Source organism: Podarcis liolepis (assembly GCF_965112155.1).
Source record: "Podarcis liolepis genome assembly, chromosome: 18".
Lineage (NCBI taxonomy): Eukaryota > Metazoa > Chordata > Lepidosauria > Squamata > Lacertidae > Podarcis > Podarcis liolepis.
In genome coordinates, this window is record NC_139572.1 from 1,080,009 (window position 1) to 1,090,117 (window position 10,109).

Genomic DNA, 10,109 nt, shown 5'->3' on the forward strand with positions numbered 1-10,109 from the left:
GTGAGGCTTATAGAGCAAAAAATACGGTACCCTGTTTTATCACCACAACAACCCTGAAAGGTAGGAAAGGCAGTCTGTTCATTTTGCTATCTCATTTTCCCCACCACGCCCCCCGACTCAGTTCTCCACAATTGCACGTCATTTTTGGACGACGGCCATTTTTTCAGAAACCCTCCTTAAAAAACCTTTTAATGCAACTTTGCGTAAGACACACAGATTTCCCCCAGGCAATCTCCGCCGGACAGAACACATTTCTGCACATGCCTTTCGCTAAACAGATGTGTCTCCATGCATAATTTCCTGGAGCAAATGCATTTTTTGCACAAATCCGCCAGTCGGGGAACTGCGTCGCAAAATTCGGGGTATGAATTTCAAACCGCCTTTTGCTCAGATTTAAGTTGCTGAGCTTTCACTTCCGGGAGGGCTAGCTGGGGGTATAATCAGCCAAGCTCTTGAACATGCCTGCTTTAGAGCATCTAAATTTCTTGCGAGGGCTTTACAGATTTGTGGGACAAAACTGGATCAGGAAATGAGAAATGAATGATCCACTAAGAGGTTGGGGAGTAGAAATGTAAAACATTATTAATAGCGGTTATTATTATTTTTATGGGTGTAATGGCTGCTTGCGAAACACAACAAACCAAACAGACTGGCTGCATTTAGGATAAGACATTAAATTGGGCACCAGTTGTGTCACCAGGAAGCAGCAAGGGTTTCGGGGAAGATACCAGGCAAGAGGGCAGTTTTCCCCATTCAGTGCTGATGTCCATTTCCGCTTCGATTCTCTGTCCCGTCCGAAATATATCTCCAGGTGAGGAAATTTCCAAACTCCACACTCTCCCCGTTCCAACAATCGAGTCTTAATTCCCAGGTGCTGTTCCTGGAGGCCTTCAGTGCCGTTTCCTTTAACCGCTGTGGTGGGAAGAAATCAAATTTGGAATGAGGCTGAACCTGAGGGGTCCCAGCCTGCACAGGAGTCCCTGCCTCCAGAACCAGCTGAGCCGGGGCTGGGGCCTGAGCCTGAAGGGTCCTCACCTGTGCTGGGTCCTCAGGTGAGTCTGCTCTGGCTCCTGAGGTGATGGAGGACCCATTGCCTGCAGGTGCTCCACTCTCAGCCCCGTCAGGGGAAGCTGAGGTTGCCTCTGGGTCCGGTCACCCTCCAGCCTCTCCTGAACTGCAGAGGCTCAGGGCAGAGAGGCGGAGGGAACTAAGTTCCCGCAGGAGGAGGGCTCGCCTCCAGGCCAGGAGAGGCGAGTCACCTGTGGACCGGGGCCGCCCTATGCCTCGGGGCAGATAAAAGCCGGCCAGCCCCAGTCCCAAGTTGCGGGAGCAACATTGTTGGTAGCCTGTTCCTGCCTTCACCCTGTCCTTCTCTTCTGTCAGAATTCCTGACCTCACCCAACCCAGCTTTGATGGTCAGCCTCCATACCGCACCCTCGACCTCGGACTGGACTTGGACCTTGACGCACGGTTAGCCCCTGGGACTAGCACACTGTTAAGGTCCTTTTGAGTCCCGATTCTGTCTTCTGCGGCATTAGCTACCCCTCACAGTTTGGCGTCATATGCAAATTGGATGAGCATGCCCTCAACTCTTTCTTTGTTGGTTGATCCCACGATTCCCTGATATATGGGACCTGATCCGCCCCCATAACCTGGGATCACCCCCATATTGACACCACGCCTTATCTACTGGGCTCTGACCCCAAAGCACCCAGACTTCCCAGCAACCCAACAGAAGCTCAGCCCCACAGACCATATAAAAATCACATTTTTTCACTACAAGACCTGGGGGGTTGTCCCGCGGGGGTGGCTGGCGGCTGGTTCAGCAGCTTCCCGATCTCCAAAAGGGGTTTCTTGTTCTCCAGAGTTCTCAGTCGGTCTAAAGGAACACAAAGCAAACACATTGCGATGTACGGTTTTGCCTTCCAATCAGGAGCAACTGGCGCTTACCTCGTTTCCTACAAATCCACCCCAGGGTGTGTGTGTGTCATATTTTATTTGGATTTCTTCCACCAGGTGCATCGATTCTTGTACCTCATATCCCAGGGACAGTCCTGGATTTACAGAAGCCGTCCCAGTTTCCGACAGAACCCCAGAATGTCCTGTTTTCCCTTAGGATGTCCCTATTTTCAGGGGAGAAACGTTGGAGGGGATGGAATAGGACGTCCCTATTTTCAGGGGAGAGACGTTGGAGGGGATGGAATAGGACGTCCCTATTTTCAGGGGAGAAACGTTGGAGGGGATGGAATAGGACGTCCCTATTTTCAGGGGAGAGACGTTGGAGGGGATGGAATAGGACGTCCCTATTTTCAGGGGAGAGACGTTGGAGGGGATGGAATAGGACGTCCCTATTTTCAGGGGAGAAACGTTGGAGGGGATGGAATAGGACGTCCCTATTTTCAGGGGAGAAACGTTGGAGGGGATGGAATAGGACGTCCCTATTTTCAGGGGAGAGACGTTGGAGGGGATGGAATAGGACGTCCCTATTTTCAGGGGAGAAACGTTGGAGGGGATGGAATAGGACGTCCCTATTTTCAGGGGAGAAACATTGGAGGGGATGGAATAGGACGTCCCTATTTTCAGGGGAGAAACGTTGGAGGGGATGGAATAGGACGTCCCTATTTTCAGGAGAGAAACGTCGGAGGGGATGGAATAGGACGTCCCTATTTTCAGGGGAGAAACATTGGAGGGGATGGAATAGGACGTCCCTCTTTTCAGGGGAGAAACGTTGGAGGGGATGGAATAGGACGTCCCTATTTTCAGGGGAGAAACGTTGGAGGGGATGGAACAGGATGTCCCTATTTTCAGGGGAGAAACATTGGAGGGGATGGAATAGGACGTCCCTCTTTTCAGGGGAGAAACGTTGGAGGGGATGGAATAGGACGTCCCTATTTTCAGGGGAGAAACGTTGGAGGGGATGGAACAGGATGTCCCTATTTTCAGGGGAGAAACGTTGGAGGGGCTGGAATAGGACGTCCCTATTTTCAGGGGAGAAACGTTGGAGGGGATGGAATAGGACGTCCCTATTTTCAGGGGAGAAACGTTGGAGGGGATGGAATAGGACATCCCTATTTTCAGGGGAGAAACATTGGAGGGGATGGAATAGGACGTCCCTATTTTTATAGGAGAAACGTTGGAGGGGATGGAATAGGACATCCCTATTTTCAGGGGAGAAACGTTGGAGGGGATGGAATAGGACGTCCCTATTTTTATAGGAGAAACATTGGAGGGGATGGAATAGGACGTCCCTATTTTCAGGGGAGAAACGTTGGAGGGGATGGAATAGGACGTCCCTATTTTCAGGGGAGAAACGTTGGAGGGGATGGAATAGGACGTCCCTATTTTCAGGGGAGAAACGTTGGAGGGGATGGAATAGGACGTCCCTATTTTCAGGGGAGAAACGTTGGAGGGGATGGAATAGGACGCCCCTATTTTCAAGGGAGAAACGTTGGAGGGGATGGAACAGGATGTCCCTATTTTCAGGGGAGAAACGTTGGAGGGGATGGAATAGGACGTCCCTATTTTCAAGGGAGAAACGTTGGAAGGGATGGAATAGGACGTCCCTATTTTCAGGGGAGAAACGTTGGAGGGGATGGAATAGGATGTCCCTATTTTCAGGGGAGAAACGTTGGAGGGGATGGAATAGGACGTCCCTATTTTCAGGGGAGAAACGTTGGAGGGGATGGAATAGGACGTCCCTATTTTCATGGGAGAAACGTTGGAGGGGATGGAATAGGACGTCCCTATTTTCAGGGGAGAAACGTTGGAGGGGATGGAATAGGACGTCCCTATTTTCAGGGGAGAAACGTTGGAGGGGATGGAATAGGACGTCCCTATTTTCAGGGGAGAAACGTTGGAGGGGATGGAATAGGACGTCCCTATTTTAATGGGAGAAACGTTGGAGGGGATGGAATAGGACGTCCCTATTTTCAGGGGAGAAACGTTGGAGGGGATGGAATAGGACGTCCCTGTTTTCAGGGGAGAAACGTTGGAGGGGATGGATGGAGCCAAGTGGGGTGGGTTGACTCACCGGCACTGATTTGTATTCCCGGGGAGGCAGGATTCGGCTGCACGACTGCACCTGATCTTCCGGGGAAGATTTGTGGGCTGGAAACCGAACCAGCAGTATTCATGACTCTCCCTGCGTTCCAAGCGCCCCCCAACGTGTTGGCGCCGCCGGACAAAACGGGGCTCGCCGGTCTCACAAACGGGTTGCTGGGGAACGAAGAAGTCCCCTGCAAAGCAAAGAACCCTGATATCTCCTCTGAACGAGTCCTGCAATATTTCAGCAGAGCTGCGTGGGCAGAGAGGCTTCAAGGGGCCATATTTGGGGCCCCAGGAAGCTCCCCGCCAGCCCTTCTGCCAACTCCGGCAGGTAGCAACCAACCGTCTTGCCAACCCTTCCATGCCCAGTTCCGTTTATATCCAGGTTTGGTGGAGCTTCTGCGCTTTCAATCCCCAACAACAACTCGGTGAGGTAGGCTGAGAACGAGCAACTGGTGAGTGGGAAGATTTGAATCCAGCTCTCCCAGGTCTCGTCATGACAGCAGCGCCCTCTCTTCACCCCCAATACCTACCCGTAACATTTGCCCTGATATTTATTCCATTAGCCCACTTTATCCTTAAACAATAGAGTGGTGATTGGCGATGTGGTAATGCTGTATTGTATTATTTATGCAAATTGACTTTCTCTGGAGTTAGAGATCTGACTGGGACAAACCTCGTTACGTTGAGCTGGTATTTTGCACAATTTGTAAACGGTGTCTGTTTGATCATGTGTGGTTTGCTATGCCTCATAAAGGACATTAAAATAAAACCTCCCTAAACAGGGCTGCCTTCAGATGTCTTCTAAAAGTCAGATAGTTGTTTATTTCCTTGACATCTGATGGGAGGGTGTTCCACAGGGCGGGCGCCACCACCAGGAAGGCCCCGTCCCTGGTTCCCTGGAACCTCACTTCTCGAACTGCCAGAAGGCCCTCGGTGCTGGATCTTGTTATAACGAGGCTATTATTGGACGGTAACAGAAAACTAATGAAATTATGATCCCAAAATGGAAGAGGGAACGGGCGTGCGATGAGTGCCAGAATTGTGGCTTATTACCCTGAGATTACCCTGAGACGCGGGTGGCACTGTGGGTTAAACCACAGAGCCTAGGAAGGTTGGCGGCTCGAATCCCCGCAATGACGGGGTGAGCTCCCGTTGCTCGGTCCCTGCTCCTGCCCACCTAGCAGTTGGAAAGCACATCAAAGTGCAAGTAGATCAATAGGTACCACTCTGGCGGGAAGGTAAACAGCGTTTCCGTGCGCTGCTCTGGTTTGCCAGAAGCGGCTTAGTCCTGCTGGCCACATGACCCGGAAGCTGTACGCCGGCTCCCTCGGCCAATAAAGTGAGATGAGCGCCGCAACCCCAGAGTCGGCCACGACTGGACTTAATGGTCAGGGGTCCCTTTACCTTTACCTTACCCTGAGATTCAGGCATGCTGTCTTGCTCTGCTGCAACTGCAGCTGAAGGGTCTCCTTCTCCCCGACCAACTGCTGTCTCTCCGCGTACATCTTCTTGGTCTCCGCGTCCTGGGCGTCTCGTAGGATCTGCTTCTCCCTCTCGCACTGTAATTTTTGGGCGCCCACTTGGCGCTCCTTCTCCTGCAAGCTGTGGGTGCAAGTGGCCTGCTCTCTTTGCAGCCTCCCGTTCTCCTCGGCCGCGCTGCTCACTTTCTGGTCCACCTGCCTGGCCAGCACCTCGAACTGGTCCCTCATGGCGTCGGTCAGCAGCCGGAAGTCCTGGCGGGCGCTGCCGACCTGGTAGCACGTGGTGAACTTGGCCATGACCTGCTCAAAGGACGCCCTCAGGTTCTCCGGGACAGGATTCAGTTTGGACAAGACTTGGGAACCCAGGTTATCGTAGGTCTGCATCCGCGACTGGTCTCCCAGCCGGTTGCTCTCGCAAGCTTGCTTCTCCTTCTCTGTCCGGTCCAATTGGTCCTGCAGGTTTTTCTGGACGCCGGACAAGGCGCCTTGCTCCAGTTGGCTCCTCAGCTGCAGAGCGGCCAGTTTTTCTTGCAGAGAGTCGATCCGAACTGCGGGACGTTCGAAAAGAAAGAGAAAGACAAAACGATATGGAAAAAAAGAAGTTTTGAATAACTTTTGTTTAAAAAAACCAGAGGCTTTTTTTGTTAGGTATTATAGGTGGAAAAGAAAATAAAAAGTTGTTTTTTATTTACCAATAAATAACCAAAAGAAAATAATATCTGCCAAAAGAAAATGAAAAGTTGTTTATGTGTGCAGTGACAGCAGCAAGGGGCTGGTTCCATCCCCCCAAAACTCAAGGGTCAGATAGATAGATAGACAGACAAAAATAGATAGATAAAGATAGATAGATAGATAGATAGATAGATAGATAGATAGATAGATAGATAGATGATAGATAGACAGACAGACAGACAGACAGACAAAAATAGATAAATATAGATAGATAGATGTTAGATAGATAGATGAAGATAGAGAGATAGATGATAGATGATAGATGATAGATAGATAGATAGATAGATAGATAGATGAAAGATAGAGAGACAGAGAGACAGATAGAGATAGATAGATGATAAATAGATAAAAAAAAAATAAAATGTCCAGTAGCACCTTAGAGACCAACTAAGTTTATTATTATTATTATTATTATTATTATTATTATTATTATTATTATTATTTCTTATGGGGGGGCGGCAGGATTTCCGGCGGCTGCTGGGCTTTGCACGGATCTCTAGGGGCAGCCTTTCTTGGCCATAGCTGTCAACTTTTCCCTTTTCTTGCGAGGAATCCTATTTGGAATAAGGGAATTTCCCTTAAGAAACGGGAAACGTTGACAGCTATGTTCCTGGCATGGCCAACCCCACACCTGCCGCTGACCAGCCTTCAGGGACTCATTCAGAGAACCAGCGGGCACCATCTGTCTTCGGCCGAACTTCCAGCAGCCGTAGCCTCAAGGCTAGATTAATAATAATAATAAAATTTTATTTATATCCCACCCTCTCCAGCCAAAGCCGGGCTCAGAGCGGCTAACAACAGTAAAAATAGCACAGTTTTAGATTACCACAGTGTGCCCTGGGCCGGGCTGCCCTTACCTTGAGTGGTCATATTCAGAAGGTACAAGTTGTAAGCGCATTCCCGGCTCATCTGTTGGGCAATCGAGTCCTGTCTTCGCTGCTCATGGCATTTTAACTGGGGGAAGATGGAGAGAGGGGTGGGTTAGGATCCAATGATTTGGAGTGGGAGAGAAAATAAGCAGAGCTGACACTGACTGGAGAAAGCAGCTTAAAATATTATTAATAATTATTAATTATTATTGATCACTATTAATTAGTGTTAATTCAAACTGCAGGAGGCAGTGGAAGGCAGGAGTGCCTGGCGTGTTCTGGTCCAGGGGGTCATGAAGAGTCGGACACGACTAAACAAGTGTTAATTAGTATTAATTACTGCTTATTATTGCTCTTCTTCTTCTTCTTTGGCTGCGATCCCTCGTAGCCGAGTAAGATTGTCTTCCATAAACACGGTTTTAGCAATGAGTCCATAAGTGACTGTGGAGGCCATTTCTGGACCCACACGTCCTTCCACAGTGGGGACATAGGTTTCCAGGCAGAAGTTGACCCCGGTGAGGGTTTGCCAAGCGTGCCTTCCTCTTGGCAAGTTTCTCCCTCTTGTCCTGAGTTTGAGTGACTTCAAATCCCACGACACCTTTGGTCAAGGCTGTTCTCCAACTGGAGCGCTGGCAGGCCAGTGTTTCCCAGTTGTCGGTGTTTATACTACATTGTTAAAGATTTGCCTTGAGAGAGTCTTTGAACCTCTTTTGTTGACCATCAGCATTACGCTTTCCATTTTTAAGTTCAGAATAGAGTAGTTGCTTTGGAAGACGATAATCAGGCATCCGCACAACATGACCAGTCCAACGAAGTTGATGTTGAAGAATCATCACTTCGACACTGGTGATCTTTGTTTCTTCCAGTACTATTCCATCCCCTCCAACGTTTCTCCCCTGAAAATAGGGACGTCCTATTCCATCTCCTCCAACTTTTCTCCCCTGAAAATAGGGACGTCCTATTCCATCCCCTCCAACATTTCTCCCCTGAAAATAGGGACGTCCTATTCCATCCCCTCCAACGTTTCTCCCCTGAAAATAGGGACGTCCTATTCCATCCCCTCCAACGTTTCTCTCCTGAAAATAGGGACGTCCTATTCCATCCCCTCCAACATTTCTCCCCTGAAAAGAGGGACGTCCTATTCCATCCCCTCCAACGTTTCTCCCCTGAAAATAGGGACGTCCTATTCCATCCCCTCCAACGTTTCTCCCATGAAAATAGGGACGTCCTATTCCATCCCCTCCAACGTTTCTCCCATGAAAATAGGGACGTCCTATTCCATCCAAGCCGGAACGGCGTCTGTAAATCCAGGACTGTCCTTGGAAAACAGGGACGTTTGTAGGGTGTCTGAAATAAACACCCCAACGCGTAGCACATAGGCTCTGCGTGCATGCGAGCTTGTGGTGTTGGCGGGACCCCCAGAGATCATCCACCCCAACCCCGTTTGAGACGGTCTCTCTGCTGACCTTCTCATTGTTGCAGGCCACCAACGTTTTGTTGCAGCTGCTGGCCTTGTTCTTGTTCAGGTTGGCCTCCACCTGGCTGGCGTTGAGGCGTTTCTTGAAGTCCGCGATCTCTCGTCCGTGCTCCTGGCCCTTCTTGTTCAATTGCAGGAGCTGTTCCTGCAAGACTTTCTGGTGTTGCTTGGCGCTTTCTTCTGAGTTGCCGTACACCATGAAAAGTACCAGCCCCAGGATGATGAGGAACTGGATGAGCGAGAGGAAGAGGAAGAAATATTTCATGTAGAAGCCGCAATCCCTTTTATTGGGGTTCTCCTTCAACTCCAAGCCCAGCTTGGCCATCGTGTAGGGGTTCTTCTCCATCTTGCCAACAACTGCCTCATCCAACCTCGAAGGAGCTGCTTTTGGGTCAGCCGGGCGGGGACTCCAATTCCCCGAGTGTTTATATTGCCTCCTTCCTCTCGCCTGACTCCATCCTGCCTGTCCGGAAAAAGCTGCTGGTTCCTGGTTATCAAAAGGGGCCCCCTTGTCACCGGGAGATTTCTCGGGGGATGGCCTCCCGCGGCTCCTTCCCCCTTGTTTTTGTTTTTTCGGCCGACGGGAACAAGGCCTTGGCCAGCCTGGTCCCCAGGGTACCCCGAAAGACGTCAGCCGGGGCAAAGTCACAGAAGGAACCGGAGCATCGTCGGATTTCAGAGGGACAAGGGCCCTCCAAAGATCCTGTAGTCCAACCCTGTGCCGTGCAGGAATCTTTTGCCGGTTGTGGGCTCCAGCAACCCACAACCGACTGGCTGAGCTCTGTCCCAGGAGCCCTGGAGTTTCCTTGGCATGGAGGGCAAAGTGGGGGCAATACCCCACTAACTTTGGCCTGCATCCCCCCCCACCAGCCCCAGGCTTATCACCCAGAATGTCCTTAGCCCCTAAAGCAGGGGCACATACAAAAAGGGAGTTTGTTGTTGTTGTTGTTTTTAAAGACATTTGATTATATAATAATAATAATAATAATAATAATAATAATAATAATAATAATTTTATTTATACCCCGCCCTCTCTGGCCAGAGCCAGGCTAAGGGCGGCTAACAACAGTAAAATTACAATAAAAATATAATGGGGGGGGACCAATTTAAAATACAGGTTAAAATGCAATTTAAAAATATATAGAATTGTGTGTTTGTTTTAAAGCTTCCAAGCCTTTATCATGGGGAAAATCAGAACTTCACTAGACTTGCTTACTCTCGCCATTCCTTCTGCTGCCCCCCCAATTTTTCCCACCTAAGCCAGGGGGCGTCCGACTTCGGTTGAAATAAAATGAGGAAATCAGAGGGAAGCACGCCCCTTCTTCCATGGGGCGGCCCTCAAGATATTGGAAGATGGCTCTCCTATCTCCTCTTTTCCAGGCTAAACATCGCCAGCTCCTTCGACCGTTCCTCATCAGGCTTGGTTTCCAGACCTTTGATCATCTCGGTCTCCCTCCTCTGCTCACCTTCCAGCTTGTCCACATCCTTCTTAAATTGCGGTGC

The 10,109-nt window shown here is 49.8% G+C and overlaps 1 protein-coding gene across 1 annotated transcript; it reads right to left on the minus strand.

Moving 5' to 3' along the window:
* Positions 1–615: 615 nt before the first annotated feature.
* On the minus strand, positions 616–9,070 carry PLVAP (plasmalemma vesicle associated protein). Its single transcript, XM_083484109.1, has 6 exons — positions 8,596–9,070; positions 7,118–7,214; positions 5,463–6,076; positions 4,031–4,235; positions 1,786–1,879; positions 616–912 (listed from the first exon to the last, which is right to left on the minus strand). The coding sequence occupies exons 1-6, from the start codon at positions 8,950–8,952 to the stop codon at positions 906–908; spliced, it is 1,374 nt and encodes a 457-aa protein (XP_083340235.1). The 5' UTR covers positions 8,953–9,070; the 3' UTR covers positions 616–905.
* Positions 9,071–10,109: the final 1,039 nt, after the last annotated feature.